Source organism: Fringilla coelebs, assembly GCF_963513975.1.
Source record: "Fringilla coelebs genome assembly, chromosome: 1".
NCBI classification, from domain to species: domain Eukaryota; kingdom Metazoa; phylum Chordata; class Aves; order Passeriformes; family Fringillidae; genus Fringilla; species Fringilla coelebs.
Genome location: NC_140028.1, coordinates 99,880,028 through 99,903,071, shown reverse-complemented (window position 1 = coordinate 99,903,071; position 23,044 = coordinate 99,880,028). Strand labels below are relative to the sequence as shown.

Genomic DNA, 23,044 nt, shown 5'->3' with positions numbered 1-23,044 from the left:
AGAAGGCCTCTGCTCTGCTGACACCCTTTTTCTGGGTGCTTTATGTTTAGACTTTGCCTGAGACCTCTGGAAAAGCAGTGCAAGATTCTGAGAGTTCTGGTCTCCTTTTGGCAGACTCTTCGTTTTCCTTCTTTAAAGCTGAAAACAAAAACTCTGCCTTTTTAGTTTTACTTGCTGAATTTAAAGATGTCATGACCATTCTTTTCCAGGAAAAGCTCTCGGCACTTCAAACTTTCCTAAGATGTACACTGGGTATGGGTGCTCCCCACAATGTCTGGTCAATTGAAGCAATGTTAAAATGTAATATCAGCTAGAACAAGACAGATGCTGGAAGAGGGATGTACATGACCTCAGGGACAGCGAGAGGAGGAGAGAGGATTAAATTTTCCTAAAACAGAGCTCAGAAAAGATTAATAACCCTCTGTAATGTGCTATGTTCTGGTAGTTGTGCATTAAGTCTAATAAGGGAACCGAAGCTTATTTCTGTGCCCCTGTAAGCCAGAGGAGCACTTATTAAGTTCATATGGACTTTTCCTTTCCATCTCTTCTTTTGCAGAAGTGGGTGAACAGCACAGCATCATCGCCTTTCTTGCTTGTCCAGATATTGTTTCTCTCATAGGATTTGTTTCACTGTCCCTGTAGCACATCTCCCAGTCATCTAGATGGATGTGGTTGCATGTATATATTTTTAAAATTTAATTATTCTTTCATCCATTTATGTTCATCGGTGTCATTGGCAGCAATCTGAGAGTTCACAATCTGGTGTCCTGGCATCATGTGCTTCTCTTCTTGCTTCTTTTGATGGATCTTTGTATTTCTTCTATTCTATTCTGAAGAATGTTTGTCCTGTTGTGTCCAGTCTCCTGATATCTGTTCTGGTTTAAAGCAGATGTTTCTAACCCATTAAGAATGCCTTTACTGTGATAGCTATACTTAAATATGCAGAGCTGATCTGAAATAGAACAAGAATTTCCAAATGATCATCCTTAGTGTCTTGGTGCATTGTGGGTTTGTTATTTTTAGTAATCTTTGCCATTTAGTTGTCAGTCTCACATTGGTGATCTTCCTTTCCACTGCCAGGATCAGCTGCTAGAGTCAAGGGGTTATGATTGCTCTAACGAATGAGCAGGGAGCTTTGTAGTCTGATGGCTGCAGACAAAAAAGTTTGATATTTCATTCTCTTTGAACAGAGTTATGAAAAGTCAACACAAAAACATGTAAAGGATTTCAACAGTATATCACTGCAAAGCCCTGCTGATTTTTCAGTTTCAAAGTGAGAGATTTCATCTGATGGCATTTTCTTTCTTTTCTTCTTGTTTAAATGGACGTTATACTGTTCTAAGAGCAGTCCGTATGGATGTGCCTGGAATAAGCCATCGAATCATCTCACAGGTCTAGTCATTCTGGATGTAGGATTTCATTTTGGCTTTTCCCCTGCAGTAAGGTGTGTTTTCTTTCCTGGTTTTTTCTCCTACCGTTTCTCCTACTACTTAAAAGAAAACACAGTTAGCCCTTTAGTAGTTACCTGGTGATGTAATTGCAAGCCCTGCAATCTCGCTGAAAGCTTCTGGCTGGACCCTTCCTCTGGTCTCCAGGTCCAAACTGTGATACAAGCACTACTTGTGCATGTTCATATTGGTGTTATGCCAGCTAAGTTCTCCCTCCAAACCCTCAGTATTAAGTAATTTGTCAGTGGAACAGGATCTTGTTTCACCCATTCCACACATCACCTTCATGGTGCAGTGTGCGCATGAGCTTTGCTGCGGTGCCAGGGGTGTGAATTTCTGTTTCTGGAGGTTTCCTCAGTTCCCCTAATTTTATCTAGTTTTGCAATTTCTCTGTGGCCAGGTAGTTGCTCACTCTGTTGGTAGCTTTAAGACTAGATTTAAAAACTGAATAAAATTACTTCTGTGAGCTAGTTTCTTTCTTTATAGAGAAAATGAAATGTGTCAGGAAGCTGATACCTTCTCAGAGAATATACAGTGAATGATCCCTCTCAAGGACCTCTGAGTAGCAGCCACTCCTGCTTCAAACAATGAAGCCTCTGTCTTTTATGACTGGGGACTACATCCTGGCAGGTCTGTGCCTGGCTGGATAGGTGCCTGTATGCCTTGATGCATTTGCTGTCCTGTGATGTGACCTATTATGTGCAAATATCATCTGTCACGGGAGCAGCCATACGTGCAGGGACTGAGCTGTGGACAGCCAGAACAAGTATCAAACGTGAATAACGAGTTCAGCCGTGTCACTGCTGTCTCTGTAGGCACCAGAGGGATGTGGCTTTGCTCTGTTAAACAGCAGGGGGAGGGGATCAGGAAGGACACTTTCTATGTGCAGGGTGAAGTCAGGCAGAGCTCAAAAGCCTGGGGAACAGCTGGACACCAAGCTCTCTCCGACAGGTTCTCCACAGCTCTCACCATTGCTTTGTCCCTTTGCAGAAGATTCCATCAAATCCAGCTGGTTGCTGCTCTCCACCCTGGGCTGAGGGCAGGAGCACAGTGCTGTTGGCCCTGGCTGCCTGCTCTGCCTGCCTTCAGGCACCCAGCAATGATGGCTTTGCCAGGTCTGCGCTGTCAATTGCCTTTTAAAACGGGATTTAACCCAATTCTTAACCTGCAGGAAGGCACGGGGCTATGTGTGAAACTATTATTTATGTCTGCTTTTCAACCTAACCAGGCCATTTTCTTCCCCACTTCCTTCACATTGGCTGGGCAGTTTGTTTACATAGAGCTACCTGAACCCCAGTCTCTGATCTGTTGAGTGTTGGATTGAGCCTTTGCTTTTGCGATTGTTGGGTCCAGGGTGGATTGTTGGGGCCTTTTTATTCCCTCCCTTGAGTAGATTAAAACCATATCTGAGCATAATAGAAGGCTCTTGGCAATGGTACAGGCTTTGACTGACTTAAAATTTCTATTTTCTCCCTCTTTTGAAACTGTAACTTACCACATTTTAAATTTTGCTCTGTCAGTGAGCCCTTAACAAGAGGAGAATAATTTTTTTTTTCCACTAGATATTAACTGCAAAATGCTCTGGCTTTATGACCTCTAACTGGGCCTTTTTGCATGGGAATGAGGCAAATGAAGCCCAACAAGATGGAAACTCTGTATTTCCAGGAATAACCAGCCATTTCCCAATTTTCTTGTCACTTCTGAGCCTTTGAATGTTAATCCTGTACATAAAGTCTTAATTTTTCTTTTGTACTTCATTGCTGTTGTGTGTGAATTTATAGGCATTGTCTCTTTGCTAATTCTTCTCAGTCTGGTTGGTGAGTGGGTATGCATGAGAAGATGCTTAGCAACTGAAGGCAGAGCTTCAAGAGGTGTAACTAAGAAAGCATTTCTGCTGCATCTGACTTCAGTGTTTCAAAAGTGGTTTTAGTATTTAGTTTCTCCTTGCCAAGCTTAAAAGGCATGTTTTGTTTAATTTCTTTTCTTCTACAAGTACCAAGTGCTTTATTGCTTTGTTCTGTATGAAATTTGGGAAATCCACTCATCCAGACGATGCGCAAGTTGGTTTATTCAGGGAGATAAGTGAGCAAAACTTCCCTGTGTAAATCATTTCACACCAGAAACACCCTATACTTAAAACAGAAAAATCAGCTCTTCAGCTGTAAAAATGTTCTCCACTTCATGAATTTTTATTAGGCACATTTTTTTCCTGCTAAGCATGCTAGTAAGTCTGCAAGCTTGGTCTATCCAGCTGGGGAGTCAACTAATAGCATTAAATGAGAAACAAAAAGGTGGAGAAAATGTTTGGTGTGGACATCCAGTGGTTTATATCATGTCCTCCTTCCATTTCTCTACTTGCTGTAGTCGTTGACTTGCCTTTGGCATTCACATCAGCTAAAATATCTGCCTGCTGCTCAGATAGCCTTGTGCCAGGACTGAAACTGGAGCATATTGTTCCATCATTAAACAGGCAACATTGAATACTTTGGAAATTAACAACAGCTGCAAGTTCTTCAGCTATTTTTATTTGTACTATGGCTCTAATTTTTCTAGTGTGTTTGTGCTGAAGTCAGAAGAGGAAAGGAAAATAGATCCCCCAAGAGGCTGATATTTTGTTTTTAATTAAAAAAAGGGCAGTGCCTAACAAAAGCATCCATAAAACAAATAGTACCAGGGGTTGCCTAGCAGTTTTCTCAGTGTTGTGTGGGCCCCTTAGTGTGGTTGCTGGTATGAATTTTGGAGGACTTTAGTGGCACCTTAGTGCATGGTAATTGGCACTTTCAACAGTCAGCCCTCTCCTTTAAAAGTCCTGCTACTAATAGCATCTGTCTTAGGCTGTAGAAAAGATTGCTGCCAGCAATTTTCCATTTTATTTGTGCTTTATGCTCCTAGTCAGAGATATAAGCCTCAATCCCCAAAAGCCACTCTGTTTGGTGGTCTTGGATGAGGCCCTGAAGTCAAGCTAGGATAGCTTTAGAGGATGATTGTTAAACAGGATTTCTTAAGTATCCTTCAAGAGTCCAGTGGCTTGAATTTCTTCCCATAAGTCTCATGATCATGTGTCAGGAATTGCAAGGCAGAGCCTTATCCTTTCTGAAAATTCAGGAAAATGCTCCTTAGAGCAACTCTAGGAACCAGGCATAAGTGCATTGTTTCTTTATTTCAAAAGCAATTCAGCAAGAATGTATTTTTTCCCTTCAACTGAAGAGGGAGGTGGTGCAGTTCTTTGCTCTGGTTATGTGACCTAACTTATGGCCAGAGATCTTTTCACTGGGCTGGATATCATTTTAGAAAACTGCATACCACTATGGGAATTTATAGGCATTCCTTTAAAAGCGTTGAATATGGCTTGCTATATTTCTGGATAAATTTCTGGATTTGAGTGGAAATTAATAAAGGTGATGGTTTGCTGTTCATATTCAGTAACTTAAAATTTTAGGGGAGAGCTAAACCTGTTCCCCCTTACACAGGCCTACTGTGAAGAAGAGTCTTCTTTGTGTATGGAGCCCTATTGACATATTTGAAGGACTGAGCCTTTATTCAGTATCTGCTGTCTCTTTTGGGAGTCTCTAAACTGGTGAAAATTTCTACTACTTTAGATGGAAGTGGCTTTGTTGACATGGGTTAGCAGCCTTGTGTCTGAGCTATTAGAAGTTTTCATCTTCTCATTGAAAAAGAACCATCACAAGCACGAGCCAAAGGCAATCAACTTCTCAATGGTGAGGCGCTAGGCTTTTCCTTTCCCAAATTAGAGACTGAGCACACTACACTAAAAAGGATTTATTTTTTTTGCCTGGCACTGTGGGAAAATCATAAAAAAGGATTTCTTCCCTGGGCTTGCACAAGGAGCTGTAGCTAATTCATGGTGTCATGCTTTTGTGTTGGAAAGGGCTCAAGGTACAAAACTTGGTTGTATGTGAAAAATTGGAACTTGCATGGAGGAGAGGTGCACCAGGTATCTGTCTGTAGTATAAAAATGACAAAGCCAGTGGAGATGTCCCTTCAGCAGTACCTTTGCAAGATGCTGTCATTCCTATATAGCAGCCAGTAATTCAGGGATTACCTCTGTGATTTCTTTGGCTGCCACCCTGTTGGTTTTCTATTGAGAAACATGCTGGGAAGAAGGCTTGGCTGTGCCTCAGAGTCAGTGCCATTTATTCCAGTTAGCCCTAGGTTTTCTTCCACTTGGTATTTTTCTGGTTTTCATGGGCATGTCATTGGCTTCCCCGCTTCTCTGCCCTGCTGCTCCTATTCTTTCTTTATTTCTCTCATCCACAAGTTTGCATTTGTAGTTACAGTATAAAGGCTCCTTTGCCTGAGCAGAATTGCCCTGGAGAAATGTAGGAGCATTAATGCCTTTGTACTGGAGTGCTGTTTCCCCTCTGAGATGAACCCAGCGCTTGGAAGAGCAGCTGGCAGGCCTGTGAAGAGAGGGGCAGCAAGCCAAGCCATATCCTGTGAAAGCAGAAGCAATGCCCTTGAAATCTCTGGAATTGCCCACTACATGCACAGGGATTAAATTTTCTCCGAAAGTTCAGTTTATGCAACATTATCAACACTGACCAAAATATGCAAGTGTGTCTGTGCTCATCTCTGAGCTCTTGGTGCTATTTCCATCTCTTAGTGTGGGCAGGCACTATTAAAATCCTCAGCACTTTCAGTCTAGTTGAATAATTTTCTAGCTGCTAGGTTTATAAATTAAACATTTATGGCCATATCTCATGCTATTATCCATCCATAGCAATACCTCCAGGCAAGGATCTTGAGCTTTTTTGGAGTGCAGGCCATGTGTTAAAGAAGAGCGAACGTTTCATTTATGCCTCATCTTACTCTTGCACTTCTCAGTTGCAGAACGTCCCTGAGGTAACCTCAGATATTTCTTGGGAGGAAATAACCTTAGTAAGAAGATGTTTGATGTCCGTGTTGTCTGTGTCAAAGGAAAGAGCAGAGTTCGCTGCAGCATCCTGAAATTTTTTTGTCTTTTCAAGTAACTTCCTAACACACAAATATGATCTATCACCTGCAAGCTGGAAAAAAAGAAAAGCATCACATGAACTACAGACCACAAGGGTGGTAGCAAGAGGTCTGGCAGTGATAACTAGGACATTTGCATTTTAACTGTTATTAATGGAAGCCTGATGGTGTCCCAGAAAAATTCTTGTATATGGACAGATGTTTGAATGAGGGGCATGCACTGATTAACAGTGAGAGGAGGCATGTAACAAGCTACCCACATCTTGCATGTCCTTCATCAGGTTGTGAAGTGAGTGGTTGGAGGGGTGAAAAGAAGTGAGAGCCAAGTTGTGGCTTCTGTACATAACCAAAGAAGTTGTGCGAATTTGTCCGGTTCTGTGTGTCCAGTATCTCCTTCTAAACACTCATCTTAAGAATATTTTTTAAAATTTCTTTTTCTTCCAGGAAGCTATTTTGAATGTGATAAAACTCAGGTGATAACTCAAAGCAAGGAAATGATCCATTTAGAAAAATGCTGAAGCTCGTGTACTTTTAGTTTAAATGAAGAGATTGGTTGCATTCTTAGTGGTTTATGTTGAAATTGGACAGTCTGGGACATTGTAGATCATTGTTTAGGTACATTCAGGCTCCTAATAAAAGAAAAGCAAATATTAAGGTCTTATGTAGGAAGTTACTTTATTTGGAAGAATGCTTTACCATCAGTAGTCATTGTTACTTGCCTGAAAGGGTTATCTCTTTACTTGCTATTTTAGTCCTTTAACAGGAAATACTCCAAGGACAAATGCTTAGTATTTCTTCCTGCTCAAATAAGTAGTTCTGGGGTACGGTTAGATTTGTCTCACTGGAATGAAATAATCATATGCTATTGCTATGGCAGTGTATATTGGACTGTCTGAATAGGAGTCCATTTAGGTTCTTATTTTAAATTAAAAGGCATTCATGTTTCAGTCTACCTGGTGAGTGTCTGCCTAAAAGCCACTGCACAGCATCTCCTAAAAAGCTTGAATTGACTTGTTAAACAAGTAAAAATTACATTCAGTTATCTCTTCTCCTCTGCTGTTTCTTCTTGTGGGGAGGGTTTTGGCTTGAGACAGATGTGTTTGCTGCCGATCAGTAGGAACTTTAAGAGACTGTGTGCAAGAATAAAAAAATGTGATTATTAGCCTCAATGAGCCCAAGCCCATAAACTCCTCCTTGTGTTCCAGTAACTGAGTCCCAGAGCAAATGGGTTTCTGGACTGTGACATGGAAATGTGACATTGTATGACAGCCCTGTTTGGTGAGCCAGCCTTGCAGACCAGCCCATGCCTGTCTTTGCTGTGTTACTATCTGAGTATCAGCATTTACTGCAAGGTAAATGTCTAGTGTAGCTGGAACTAATGAACTTAAATTTCCTTTAGAACTGTTTCTCCAGCCCCGGTATGGTCATTAAACCAGATTGGACCTGTACAATACATCCTGTCTTTTCCCTTGAGAGACTGAGTGGCCTTGTGAGGGTGTGAAGGACACAGTAATGATGGCTCTTATTGTAAGTGTGTAGGTAATAATTGACTTCACTGCTAAGTAGGTGGGAGTTGCCCAAGTATGAAGCTTCCCCAACAAAGCATTCAAGTAGATGCTTCTTCTCAAAGAAGTACCTGGATTCTCACTTACCAGGGGTTTTTAGAAACTGCTTTTCAAATATCAGAATGTTTCCAAGGTAACCTCTTTAATCTCCACTGTGTTGAAATGCTTACTAATTTAATATACACATGACGTGTGTAATCTGATTTAAAATTGACAGATGCTCCTAAAAGCAATCCAACACTAAGCATGATGGGGTTCTAGAATAACCTCTTCAAGGTGAGAACTTGCCTTGGCATTTCTTACCTTCCAGGTTACAGGAACAGTACTTAGATAATATTTCATTATTATTGATTTCTTTTGTTCCCTGCACCACTGGGTGTGTGATTGCTCATGGACTGCATCTTTTTTTTTGCCTTTTTTTTTTTTGAGGCTGGGGATTTGATATCTTCAGTGTTACAGATGTTTTTAGGAGTTCGAAGCACAAAGCATTTTTTGATCCAATATTTGCAGTTTTGGAATAAATACCTCAGAAAACTGAAAAGATAAGAGTCTTAGAGTCTTAGTTGAATAAAAAAAATGTTTTGTTTTCCAATAACTCCTCATAAGAAGGATCTGAGGAAGGTGTACATCTCCAGATTAAATGTCAGGAATGAAAAATAAGGGTATTAGGGTGGGGAGCAAGAGTTACTGTGATTATGCAGCTGCACTCTGTCCTCTCAGCTCATGCTGTCTCTCTCTGTGGAACAAATGAGCACATGGGGGCTGCATAGCATCAACAGAACACAGCCCAGCCTGGGAACTCCCAAAGCAGCTGTCCTATGTCCTAGGGACCATCCAAGAAATCCATTTTCCTGCACCCTTTGAAGGGCTGTCATAACTTAACTAACCAGCATCTGTAGGGCAGTGATTTTAAGTGCCTCAATCTGTCTGCGCCACAGATGACTAAGAAAATTGAGTCTGAATTAATTTTCTTTTTCTCAGTCTTTCTTTTCTTTGGTTTTATTAGTTTGGTAGATGAAAGACAACCCCTGAGGATTTAAGTACTGGGTAATTTAAGGGCTGTTTTCATTCTTGGGGTGGTAAAGTGGAAGAATGAAATGCATGTAGGAAACAGTCAAATTTTCAGTTCAGCATGGACTGGTGTTGTTTTAGATAAAAACTGGGGAAACCTAAAACTAGACTTTTCCCTTAGTAGTATCCTAAATAGCATCAGTGTCCTCCAGCAGGAAGTGTCCATTCAGGGCCGAGGCTGGAGATGAACTAAGCTTCCAGTTCTTCAGCAAAGGAAAGCTGTTTTGGTGTCTGTGTTCATCATGCTCATTAGAGGCATAAAAGTAAAAACATTGTCATTTAACATGAAAAATTTCATTTAGGTTTGTTTAATTTTTAAGGAGACTAAGGGTGGAAATAGAGATGTCCTCACTCTTGGCATGGTCTTCCTTTCAGTTCCTGACAAGTGATCCCTTCCTCCCATGCACCCTACTTTATGGGTTGTTTTATGATGTGACTTGTTCTGTAGTTAAAGAATGCAAATAATAGTACCCTTGTTTTTAGTTCTCATGCACATATAAAAAGAAAAAGAATAATTGCAGAAGCTAAATTCAATTTTGGAGCTGTGGAACATGTCCAGTACCATTTGGAATGGATCAACCTCTGCAAGTGGAGTTGGGAAAATGTTACATCTGTTTCCTTGCAGTTGGAACAAAAAAGTCTGCCACTACCCTCTGGAAGCTGCAGAGACTCCAGTGGAATGTTAACTCTGTTTTGCTTTTCTTGGGTGAAAATGCTTCAGTATGTGGCATGGCTCATGCTTTCTTGCAGGTCTAACATTAGAACTTTGAGTGCGAGGTCAATTCCACCAGGAAGGTTTAAATGCGCCCACTCCCCACCTTTTATGTTTGTGCAATTATTGCTGCATTCATGGGTGTCAAAATGAAAGAAAGAAGGTAAAGCAAGTCCTAAACTTCTCTGATATTGAGGCTCTCTTGGCACTTTTGTAAGCATCTAGTTTGACGTTCTGATGTAGAACTGAGCTGGCTATTTCACACAGCTACGACAACTGTCATAACTATGCTTTCCAAACAGTTTGAAAAAGATTGAGTACAGCTGTTCCATCCAAGGCAGTCTGATGGTGGTTTGGGTTGATGTGAAGTTGGATATGAGTCAGCAGTATGTTCTGGAAGCCAAAAGGGCCAGCTGTGTCCTGGATGCATCAAGCACAGCATTGCCAGCTGGTCCAGGGAGGCTGGTCCAATATCCTGCTGTGCACTGCATTGAAAGGTGTGGGTCCAGCTGGAGTCCCATGTGCAATTTTGGGTGCCACAATATTAGAAGAACATAAAATTATTGGAGAGCATCAAGAGGAGGGTGACTGAGGTGGTGAAAGACCTTGAGGGCAAGATGTAATGAGAAGCAACTGGGATCACTGGTTTGATGGAGCATGGAGAAAAGAAGGCTAAGGGGTGATCTCATGGAAAGTCTGTAACTTCCTCAAGAGGGGTAGTGGATGGGAGGTGCTAATCTCTCTCTGGTGGCCAGCAGTAAGATGTGAGGGGATGGGATGAAGTTGCATTGGCAGAAGTTCAGACTGGGCATTAGGAAAAGGTTCCTCACTGAGAAGACCGCTGGAACAGCCTATCCAGGGAAGTGGTTGTGGCACCAAGCCTGTCAGAGTTCAAGGAGCATCTGGATGATGCTCTCAGCCATATGGTGTAATGTTGGATAGTCTTGTGAGGAACAGGGACCTGGACTGAATGATTTTTATGGGGCCCTTCCAAGTTGCGATGTTCCGTGATTCTATGATAGTTGTACTTAATCTCTCATCGAAGTGCTCCCACATGCAAAGAGGTAATAGTAGGTGTGGTTCCTGTTAGCAGGTGTGGGTGAGAACGGAGAGAGAGCTGAGAGCTGTGAGAGGCGCTGTGCGTGGGTGAGGTTTGCTATGGGTGGTTTATTGCCCTGGCCGGGCTGCGGGGACGGCGCGGCAGCACCGGGCACTGCCGGGAGGGAGGGCGCTGTCCGCGGTGCTGAGCGCCGGCCCCGCGCCCTCTCTGGCGTCGGCTCTGAAATATAGGGGTGCCTTGCTTTGCCTTTTGTTTCTTCCTTTTTTCCCGCCTTTGTATATGGATGAAGGAATTATATTCAATTGAAATTGTATTGTTCTGGGACTGAAGCGCATTTGCAATTTGCTGCATAATGGCCAAAAAAAAAAAAAAAAGAAAAAAAAAAAGAAAATTAAACAAATAAATGAGTCAGGTTCCTGAAATGAAATAGTAAAAATGGTAAAATGGAGCACAAGGGATATTTGTATTTCCTCTCTGGGGAAGGTTAATAGATCTAAATGTAAAATAATGCTTTGTGATGGGAAACTATCTAAATGCTAAACCCACATTAATTCTAAATAAAAATATGATAATTAATACATGTGCTCTGAACAGCACAAGAAGTAATAAGAATTAGATGCTTATGCTGAAATCTTTTGCTGTTGCAAAACACACACTGATTAATTCAAGGTGGAAAAGATGTTTCTTTTATAAATTCTATTATCAGAAATATTCTCTTCTTTCTTAGGGAACAGTCGAAAAGTCTAACCAAGAGCAATTGTCTTAACCAAAATGTTTTAACCAAACCATTTAATTTCCTTATGAAATATATGAAAATCATTATTTATACTCTGAGTTATATGACTTTGTGATCTTGGCATTGGTGAAGGAGATGTATAGCTGAAATACTATTTGTTCTGTTTACTGTTAAATGGGAAGGAAAGCTTGATAAAGGATTTGCATCCTTTTATACAAGAGCTTCCTGATGTGTTCTCATTACTTCATTAAATAAAACTGCCTTAACATAATCCTGAGTTTTAGTAAAAGTTGCTCCTGTCTTTTGCAACAAGGGTGTATGTTGAAATCACTGGTAACGTGGCTTGCTAGCTCAGTGTCTTGGAATAGTTTTGCAGATGGACAGCTTTCACCCTCAGCTGTTAGCATCACCAGGGAAGAAGTGGGGATGAATTTTGATGGATTCAGGCAAGGCTAAAAGAAAATGTGTTGTCTCTAGCAAACTGTTTTCACCCTTAGGCTGCACTTTCCAGATTCAGGATATGCTGTTTCTTACTTTAATGGATAGTTTGCCCTTTTCTTTGCAATAGAAGAACAGGATGCCTCATATTCTTGTGTCTGCACAAACAGTCTTTCAAACTTTCAGCACACAAGAGGTTCTTCTGATACAGCCTAGCTTGTATCTCATAATGCTTCCAGCTCTTGTCTAGGCGCTGAAAGGGATAGTGTTCTGAAAGCTGATACAGTTTTAAAGGTCAGATCCCATAAAACATTGTGATTCATAGCCAATAATGTGCCTTCTGGAACTGCTTATTTAGTCTGGAGTTGCACCGTAGACTTTATCTTCATTTTGTCTGGGCTTCATCAAGTATTTGCCACGTGCAGTGACCAATACAACCAGGGAAGAGCTGGATTTGGCAAGTGGCCTTCTGTAAGAGGGGCAGCAGGCATAGATAGTTGTTTCTCAGATGCTGTGGGGCCCTGTGGTGAGAAAGGTGTTGTCCTTCCCATTTTCTCAGATTTTAGTTTGATCCAGCAGTATGGAAGACAGAGTTCTGGCTCTGTGTTGGAATAAGATTGTGTGATGCTCAGAAACAATAAGATACTTCTAGCATCGTACTTGTCCAAGATACTTCTAGCTCACTCTTGCTGTTCATCTGTGTATTAATCTGAGCAGAGCCTCAGAGGCTGCAGCCACAGGACTGGCATGTGGGTCATCTTGAACCCTAATAATGAATAACATGTACCCAGCTAAGTGGCAGGTTACAGTCACTAAGAAGGTCACCCGGAATACCAGGAGCCATTTCCATCATATTAGTATGGCAGGTCACTGTTAAATACCTGGTTTTGTTCTTCTGAATCTACCTTGGATCCTTATGAGTGTAATACATAATGGAAGAGAAAGGCTCACCCTCGGTTGCTGGTAACTGATAGGTTTTCATCGGCTTTGTGACTGATAACAGCCTCCTACAGAATCTGGCTTTGGGCAGATGTCACACATTCTCTCTGGATGTCCCTTCCATGATAGCAATCGCTCTCCATCTGCCCTCCACAGGCATGGCTGTCCACAGCAGGCTGCTTTTTCCATTGGTATCCATAACAGAAACGGACTGCACTCAGGCTGGAATATGCACATGGGGCTTTATTTGCTTTTACTTTTTTGTTTTTAATTTCCAAACCTCCACCGAAGGCCCTGGCTGTGAATCCCTTGATTACAAAGAGTAATTAATTGATCAGATCTATTTTCTTTTTGTTGTCCTGTGGGCTGAGAGATAATGATGTGCAACGTGAAGGATATTCCTGCTAGAGATAGGCTTTGCAGGATTTGCAGAAATACTATCTGTGGAGTACCACCTGACATTCAGTGAGCTGGCTGCCTGCTCTGGCATCCCCCACACCATGTGCATACATATGTATTTTGTGTTCTGTATTTTATGGTGTGGTCAAAACCAGTCTTTGGATAATGTTTTAGTAACTCCTATTTCTCAGTGTTCTTACTAGCAGCCGTAACATTTGCAATATCAATCTGTGACAGGAAGCAGGTGTCCTTTTTAAAAGGAAATCTGAAATAATTTAGAGGCCAGAGAAAAGGACAGCTTGCAATTCACATTGCTACAGTCTTGCAGAGAAAACAGGCTACAAGACAGATGCTGATTTATTTAAAATCAGATGAACAAAAAAACAAGTCTTGTGTTTTTTATCTTTCTCTCCTTTTCTTTGCAAACTTAAGGAATGTATTCAAACATCTGGCTAATTCACATGCCATTAATTCTCTAAAGATTACATATGCACACCTAATTAGACCTGCATAATTTGTTTTAAAAATGAATGTGCTCTCATATTTATGTTTTATAGCTGTGCCAAATTCTTAAACGGCATAGAAAGGAGAATTTTATAAGAGAAATGTGCAGTAGTCCTTTCCCTAGAAGAGCTGGAAGTATCAGTAGGGCTGTACCTAATCTTAGTTACAAAACCGTAGCCACACTGTTTTGGCTATTAGTGAATGGGTAAATGGCTTTTTAAGTACATGAATGAATGCTTGTGAGAAAGTCTGAGATACAGCCTGTCTTCATATGGGAGCTGGCAGAGTGGGCACCCATCCTGATGTGTGAGGTCCTATTGTATGGCAGCAATGTGACTAATCTTGCCTTTGCGTCTGGTTTGTGGGCTGCAGCGAGTTCCTGCCTGCCAGCTGTGCTTTCCTGAGGATTTAATAGTCTCAAACAACTACAAGGACATGGCTCTCCAAAGGCTGAGAGCCTGATGCTGATGGTATATATCTCCTCTTACTCTTCTGTGGCTCTCCACCAGCTTAGCTCTTGAGGCCAGTACCACTCAGAAGAATAATTTGGGTCTTGGCAAGCGGTGGATTATCATAGCCTTCTTCAGAGGATGTATGTGGGGTGGGAAAAGCTAATCTGTACCCTGGCCCCCGTTCATCTCTCTGGGGCCTGAGTGCTAAAGGCACTCAAATCCTTAGTGGCAGTGACATTTTAGACTTATTCTCAGCAGCAAATTCCTGCAAAGGCTGCTAACCAGCAGTAGAGCGGGTGGTTAGTAGCTGCCTGCTTTGTGTCAGGCTTTACTGGAGTAGAGTTGCCATGGAGATGGGTGGGAGTTTAACTGAGCAGGGAGCTCGGCGGCTTGCCCTTGTGTGTGTAAATCTGTCTGACATGTCATGTGGATCAGATTTGGCTCTGCTGCTCACATTTGAGGTCCACTTGATTTTTTTGCCCGATTCCCTTGTAGGAGAGCTGAATAACTGCCATGCAGTATTCATAGCACTGTGATATTAAAAAAAGGCAGAACTGGGATTGGTGCCTGCTCTTCCAGGGCCAATTTAAAACTGAATCTGGACACCAAAGGATGTTTAGAGCAGGTATCTAAGCCCTGTAAGCTGAAAGGAACTTTCCAGGCTGGAGCCTTTCTTGTGACAGCAATAAGCATATTTGCTGTGTGAAAAAGAGAATTATTGAGAGGCAGAAACAGAAATCCTACAGTTAGGGAGACGTTGGAAGGTGGAATCTTCCCAATTCATTTTAGAACTTGTAAAGCAGATTAAAATATGGGGGGAGAGTGCTGAATATAAATGTCTGCTTTACACTTACAAAGGGCGTGCAGGCTCCACGTGCTCAGAAACATTTCTGGGAAAACATCAATTAAAATGCTTGAGACTGGCAAAAGGCTTCAAGGCTGTTGAGGTAAATGGTGACTCATACTGGCCGAGAAGCAGGAAGGAAAAACATTTAATGGCAGCGCCACCCCAAGCTGTACTCTGAAATGAGGCTTCCCAGGGGGCTGACCTGCAGACACTGGGATTTTAGCCAACGTCTGCTGAGCTACAGCCTTCAAAGGTGAAGAGCCAAAGTATTTTACAGTGACTTGGCAGCATGCCTACTGGGTTTTTCAATGCATGTTTGCGTGGTGTTGTGGAGAGAAACTTGACATATTTCTAAATTTAGAGTAAGAGGAAACCGTCGGGTGGTGAAAATATTTGGAAGGAAGGGTTAAAAAGTTGGAAACTTTGAAGGAGGGGGACAAAGAGGGAATAGGGTGAATGCAGAGATGGGTCTTTGGATACCACTTGCTTCAGAAGAAGCTAAAAGTCCTCCTGAATATACTGCCTGGGCTGTGGCATCAGTTTGAGAGGGGAACAAGTTTTCTGCTGTGTTTATCCTAGGGAAATAGGGCTGGTCCTTCCAGCATAAGCTGAAGCTTGTGCATCTTGAAGACTGGTGTGAGCCTGTTGTGTTACTGGAAAAGGCCTCAACACATGCTTCAAAAGCATCTTCTCCTCCTCCTCCTTACCCAGTCTCCTGTACCACTCTTAACAATTTAATCCATAGCAGTTTGTCTTCACAGGCTGTAATTGATCTGTCTGTGATTTAGCTCATCAGACACTCATTAAAGAGTTTGCAGCCTTTTTTATTCATGAAGAGTGAGACTTAAGGATCTAAAACCACTTTGTCTTTGTCTTAACTGGATTCATTTAGTATTCTGGGATTTGGGAAGGCTAATAAACTTAAACGAGCTATTATTTAAAGGTGAGCTGCCACGTGAACATGAAGAATCATCCAAACACTGGCAGCATGCCAAGGGCTCTCTGTTGTCAGGTGTCAGGTGTGAGCAGCAGAGGGAATTGTTGCTAAACCCCAGATATTCCTCACTGCTCTACAGTGGGCGTCCCACAATGCCCTGCCCATGAGTGATGGGATAATACAGCTTGCAGGGGAGCTGCTGGAGCTGTGTCTGCAGTGAAGATGGCATTTTGTGCTAGTGATGTCAGTGGGATACACAGAAATATTTGGTGCATTGTGTAGAGTTTGAGCTTGACATCTGGTTTTCTTTATTAGGGGCTGCTATTGTTCCGAGCTGCCGCCTGTGCTCTGGCAGTGCCCGTAAGGATGAGCACTTCTCACGTCCCTGGCACGCCCATGCTGAGGAAATGCCTGTCCCTGTCCTTTCGCAGGGATACACCGGCAATCTGCAAAAGAGAACAATACCCCTGAGCTGCAGAAAGCAGTTTCCTTTCCCCACTACTTTAATGAACGCTCGAGACATTTCCAAGCTGTAGGAAGAGAAGATGGGATAGATGGTTCTCCATTCTGCTCCTTCCTGAGCCTGGCTCCGCATGTCACACACTTCCAGAGAGAGGAATAATTCCCTGTAACTTGAATTTACAGTGTAGTCATATGGGTAGTATCATCAGATTCCCTGTGCCTTGGATGTCACGTAAGGGGCTATCACTGCCATGGGCTCTTAGGTTGTCTGTGGTTTAAAGGCAGCAGCTCTGCCAGGGAACACATGCAGCTGGATCCTGGCTGTGTGCCAAGTGTACTGACTTTGTTCGGGAGCCGTGGGAGGCTGGTGGGGCCCCGCAGACAAAGCCCCGTGTGAGGGATCTGAATCCTGGCAGGACACGCTGCCATTTACGTGAACTGACTTCCCCTTGCTGTGCGTATCTGGATTGGGAAATCTTTGGGAACATAAACCTCCCGTAACTGCTCGGAGTCACAGTGTTTATAAATACTCTAAGCTTGTGTTTATAACTGTAAATCTTCCTATGTAAATATTAATACCATATTTTTCTTTCTTTGTAGTGTACAGAGGCCAAAAAGCATTGCTGGTACTTTGAAGGATTATATCCTACATATTATATGTAAGTAGTCATTGCTTTTCTTTTTCAAAAGAGAATTAGATTCCGTAGGCTCTTAGACTGTTACTCTTTTACTAATTATACTTTTTCTATAACTCATCTAAAACTTTTGCAAATTCAAGAACGAAGATGCAGTAAACTTTCATTTCCCCCTTCCCTGTAACCCGTCTCTTTCCCTTTTTCCTTATTAAAAAAAATGTACAGATTCATTTTGCCACACACCCCAGATGACCTTTCCGACTGAAAAAAACCTCAAGTACTTGAACAGCTCTTATTTCAGAACACTGAAAGGAAACATAAGTAGACCAATGCGAAAACAGTTCTCCCTTTGTTTTGAACAAGGGCAGGTAATCAGACAGAATACCAAGAATGCTTTGAAAGTAACTTTGTCCCTGTGCTAGTACTGTTGCTTAATTTAGAGAGTTGACATGATTTGTTATCCATGGCATAACTGTCCTTTTTATGAGTGGCATCTACATTCACATCAAGCTTGGGTATGAACCAAATGTCGGTGACCTGTAGGTCTGTGACTGAGGATCTCTCTAATTGCAGTTTTCTGTTTCATATTGCCCACAGCAACAACCAAAAAACTGGAGGAAATATGTGGATGGGATTCGATGTGGGTTTGGGGGCAGAAAGGAGATAAATGTAGTAAACTTTGTACCTGGGTTGTATAACTTTATAATTGCAAACAACTGTAAACATAAGTTAAAAAAAAAAAAACAAACCACAACAAACAGGGTGGAAAAGCATTAGGTTGTCTGTTCCCTGAGCAAGCTCTTTCTTGCTGAAGGATTGGAAGTTACTGTAATCCTTATGCTACTCAAGAACATCCCTCCCTTTTCTTTTCCACCTCCGCTTCATCTTCCCGAAGCAAGAGAGAAATGCTAGAGACAAAAAACAGCCAGAAAGCCAGTTGCAAAACAAGGCCCACAGAAAGAATGAAACACCATGATTTAATCATCTGTGATCCTGGATATTAACTGCTTAGGAAGTGTTTGTGCCTGGAACTGTCTTTTTTTCAGGTGACTGAAATGTGGAGAATTACTCATAAACGGTTGGCCAAAACAGATGGGGGAATTTAAATAAGGTCATTTTCTTTGGATGCTAATAACAATGGGACTTTGGTTCTGCCTACATTTTATTTTGCTTTTCTGCAATGTGGGAAAGAAGCTGGGATGTCACAAAATTACAAAAATCCCCCTGGACCTTGACATTCAGGAGCGTGTTATTCATCATCACCTTGGTGTTTTGCTTACGTTTCTGCCCACGTGCCTTCACAAATAGTGTTTGTCTCCCTTGGCAATACAAAGGGATGGCTACTTGGAGATTGGATATTCAGAGATTGGGTTCAGACCCTTGGTGTACATACAGATTCCTGCAAAAGAAAGGGCTACAAAAAACATCCTGTTGTATATTGACACTGTCAAGTCAATCAGAAGACTGTCACTAGTCATCGTGTGTTTTGTGGTAGTTACTGCAGCACCGTGTTAGCCAAGTCAGTGCACAAAAGTGTCGTGGTTGCCACTCTCCTGAATAGTGGGAGTCAATGGAAAAAGGAAGGGGGAAGGGGCAGGATGTGTGTGCTCAGCAATTGTCCCAGTGGTGATGAGTGTCGCATTAATGCTAATGTTGTTGTTGTGATTATGAGTTCAAGTGGGCAAGAAGAAACACTAGGGAAAGATGATAAGGATTTGGGGATGGTAAAGCTCCGAGGACAGATACTATGTGTGACAAGTGAAGGAATAGGGAGAGGGTATTTGAGTGCACAGGAGCCCAGTAAGGTTAAAGGGGGATGCATCAAAGCAGCAGGAAGGTAGTGCATGTCTGCGGTGCCTGGGCTGTTCTACTTTGTTACTTCTGCAATGTCAGTTTCTGTTGTTCAGGGTCGCCAGCTGCTTCCTACCTGTGCTGTCTTTTCACACCTCTGTGGTGGAGGAGAGGCACAACTCCAATCTCAATATCTTAGGGTGAAGTCCCATTGCTTCAGCACTTGTTTGACCCTTCACTGAATTAATTCAATTTGCTAATCCCACAGAAAGTTGTTCATTTTAGCACATTCGAGTCAGTGTTGAATCAGCTTGGTATAGTTTTTGGCAAACACTGGTGAAATGGGAGAAAGGGAGTATTCTGCATATTGTGGGGGAGGAGGCATGAATAGCATCGTCTCCATGAGCATATGGTTGCATGTTAAATTATCTAAAGGCATAATACATAACTTTGTCCTGAGAGTGCCTCCTCTGTACGAATCTAGATCTGGGATGTGCTGGAGTGAAACGGGTTTTATTTTATCTTCCCATTTCTGTAGCAACAGTCCATATGAAGCAGATATATTTAGATTTATATTTAAAGGAGTTTGCAGTAGATTCCATTTGTTTCTATCACTGATTTTGTGAACAAACTTATTTCTCCCCACTTAATATATGTAGTCTCCCCTTTCGTCTCGAGACTATCTTTGGTGACTTACGAAACCCAGCAGCGCAATCCTTTTTAATGATTTTCCTGTGATTTCAGTCCCATGCTGGCACTATGTCACATCTCCAATGGAGACTGTTGGTATTATAATGAAAAGGTTGGCATGTCAGCTCAGAAATGCCAAGTGCTGTGTCTATTCACAAATGCAGTGTGGCATGCTGGGACCGAGGTGACCCTGAACTGGCCCATCTACACGCACTATCACTTCTGGGTAGGCACATCCTCCTAGAAGGTGCCTGCCTCTCTTTAAATTACCCAGAGTGATAGGAGTCTGGTGGACTGTCACATCAAGTGGTGGTTTGCTTCTCTCAGAAGTTTAGAGGCAAGATAGCTGAGTTAATCTTTCCTTAAAGGCTCTACTTCAGCCATCCAAAGACAGATAAGAATGTGTCTGCTAAGCCAGAGGAACAGTGTGCCAAAAGAAGTGTTCTGGAAATTCAGCTAGATCTGGGTGGGTAAAACTTGCAATTATATGACAGTTCCTCTTTTGGAGGTTAAGTTTTTTTAGTGATTTTTTAAATTCAATCTGCCTTCCAGTATAATAATTTTAAAAAGAAAAATCTGTTAGAGATATTGTTCAAAGCTTTCTTAAAACTTGTCTTTTATGCTTTCCATCTTAATAGCTATGGCAAAAGTTAAAGGTCACAATTCCAGAACTAATGGTACATCTTTCTGTCCAATTATTTAATGGTATTAGTATTTTTTAAAAATATTTTTTCCAATGAAAACACTTATTCTATTCTTCATGTATCATCAATAAGCTTTAGTTTAATTCAAGCATGTTTCTTCCAAATGTAATTCCATTTCTTCAGGCTAGACTGAGAAATTGATAATTTTCCAAAATCTTTTCCCTCTCTGGTGGGAGTAAGGTACAGCTTATTTCAGACCAGAAGTGAACATGGAAAGTTTACCAAGAATTTGAGAGACTTATGCTTGTCTACAGAAATACAGACAATTTCCAAGGCTGCTCTTATTTCCCTAAGCCGTCCCACTGTTTCTCCATGTCCTTGTCGCCTGAGTCACCAGAGACTGTTGTCAGTTAGATACTTTTCTACTACTTCAGCCAAGTGTTTTTTTGATATGACTTAGAAAAGTAAGTAAGCAAATATAAAGCAGAGAAAGGAATAAGTAATTGGAATCTAATTCTTATCCTTTGGAAAAGCAGGGAGCCAAGTTGTTCCTGAGTTTGCTTAAAGAATTAGATCATATGTCTCCTTGTGTGGATGCACAGAAAGTGATTCAGAATTTAAAGCTGTCGCAGGAGACTGGACTGATGCTCTACAAGAATCCTTATCCCACTCTCACTTAAGTAAGCCAGCTCAGCCTTATCTCAGACGTGCTTATGAAGAAGAAACAGTCGAGGTACTTTTCTTCCATGGCAATGATGTGAACAGTAACGTAGAGAATGCATTAGATTGCAACACCACCTTCCCTGTAGGCAGATGGAGCAGCACTTAAGATACTCCAGTTGTTTTTCCCTTTCTAAGTTGGGCATGAATAGGAGAGGGAAGGCTGCCTTATGTTTTGCTGATGAGTAGTAGTTTGATTGGAATGATTGTGAATGTTCCCTCACTGCAGAGTCAAGTATATTTCCTAGTATGACTGATCAATCCCATAGGTCTTTTCTGTTTATTTTTCTTTCAGTTGTTAGCTACCATGACACTGGGGCTTTTAATGAGGTGATAAATTCCAGATGCATGTTTCTAATCCTCTCCTTGCCAGGCTTCCTGGCATATTTGTAAAACAGCAGGAATGTTTTTGAGTATGAGCAGTAGGCATATGTCCACAGCAATAGATATGCCATGGCTGGTGCCACTGGGTCAGTGAAGGACTCACCCATAGGGAGGGGCCCCCATTATCCTCTGCCCTCTGAGCCTCAGCATGGTGTTTCTGTTTGTTTGGGGATTTTTAACACATTTAGCTGCCTGCCTGTCCAGGCTGTAAGCTGTGCACTTGGTTATGAGAGTGTTGAGGGAGACAGTGTGGAAAGCTGTGCTGAAGCTGGGGTAAATGGCATCTCCCACTCTCTGGTTTATCCACAGATGGCTTCCACTGCCAGTGTAGTGGTGGAAGCTCTTCTTGCTGGACTTGGTGTCCTTTCCAACTACTAGTTGTAGGTGAGGTTTGGCTTTTCTAACATCACACCTACTTGTAAATGTGATGATTTCTAAATGCCTCCTTGGTTGCCTGTATCATCTTCTACATCCGAAATACTGACTTTCACACCTGAGCTCTGCTCTGGGTTCCTTGTCTTAGGTAGGTCTTGACTTCTCAAAGGTATGCTACTAGATGAAAGATCTCCAGAAAGAAACATGAACATTTTTTCTGGAAGGAAGTGTTAGCCATTGCTGTTGGTAATTATATGAAGAACAGATCAGAGAGGACTGGCATCTCTTATTATCTTCTATTTGTTGTCCAAAGCAGAACCTGAATTAATTTGAAAGCAGGTGGAAGTGCTATATTTTTAGGCCAGTATATTTTGGCCGTAGAAACCAGTTTACTGCATACAGCAGACAACAGCACATATGCACATTTGTGTTGATGAAATCTGTTTAATTTTTCATTTAGAACTAGTATATGAACACTAATGGACACCTAAAAGATAAATGTTTGCTATTATTCTTCATGTTTAAGGCATGTTCCTACCCTGCATGGGAAGAGTAATTTATTTTTCTTATTGTAGAGAAGAATGAGGAATATATTAAATTTGTGGTTTTTCATGGGTTTTGAAATAATTTTGTTGTGCATTTTCACATGCTTCTCTTACTTTGCTGATTAAGTTTGGTTGTATTTATCACGCAGCCGTACTAATCTGGGTTTTGAATGTGAGTTCTTTTATTCTTTGTGATCAGTCCATGATAATTCTGTACACTATCAAGAACCTGCAGAATGTCTCAGGTGAAACCATTAAAAAGGTATTTTTCTCTTGCTGTTACTCAGATAGCTCAGAGGGCACTTCTTCCATCAGCGTGTGTCGAAGAGGCTGGGAAACCACCCCAAACCAGACACTGGGTGTGTTGCATGATGGTGGCTATTGTCTGTGCTCCACATCCTGCTGTGTTTACTGCTGTTAATTAAGTTGGCTTTCCTGATGGCACACTTAGTTTTCCACTGCAATTACAGCTGCATGAAGTGTCAGCAGGTGTGTGCTTAGGGAAGTAATATAGCTGCTGATTTATCCTTCCATTTGATTTGGAGCCACCAGGGAGGAGGGAGAGGGGAGGCAGTGTAATAGTTTTGTATGCTTGCAGGCACCTTGAATAGCTGGCACTGTACAGACACAGGGACCTGGATTCACTCCAGGGCTCACTTTTGCAGTGAGCAGCCCCAGGAAGGGCCTGTTTGCAGATGTAGTTCATTGCAAGAACG

General features: G+C 41.8%; 1 protein-coding gene across 1 annotated transcript in view; it reads left to right on the top strand.

Moving 5' to 3' along the window:
• VOPP1 (VOPP1 WW domain binding protein) overlaps nt 1-23,044 on the top strand; it is a 62,532-nt gene that overhangs the window by 27,097 nt on the left and 12,391 nt on the right. Inside the window, exon 2 of the mRNA XM_084203444.1 lies at nt 17,145-17,203. Within this exon, the coding sequence (XP_084059570.1) occupies nt 17,145-17,203 (59 nt within the window). The remainder of the gene's footprint in view (nt 1-17,144; nt 17,204-23,044) is intronic.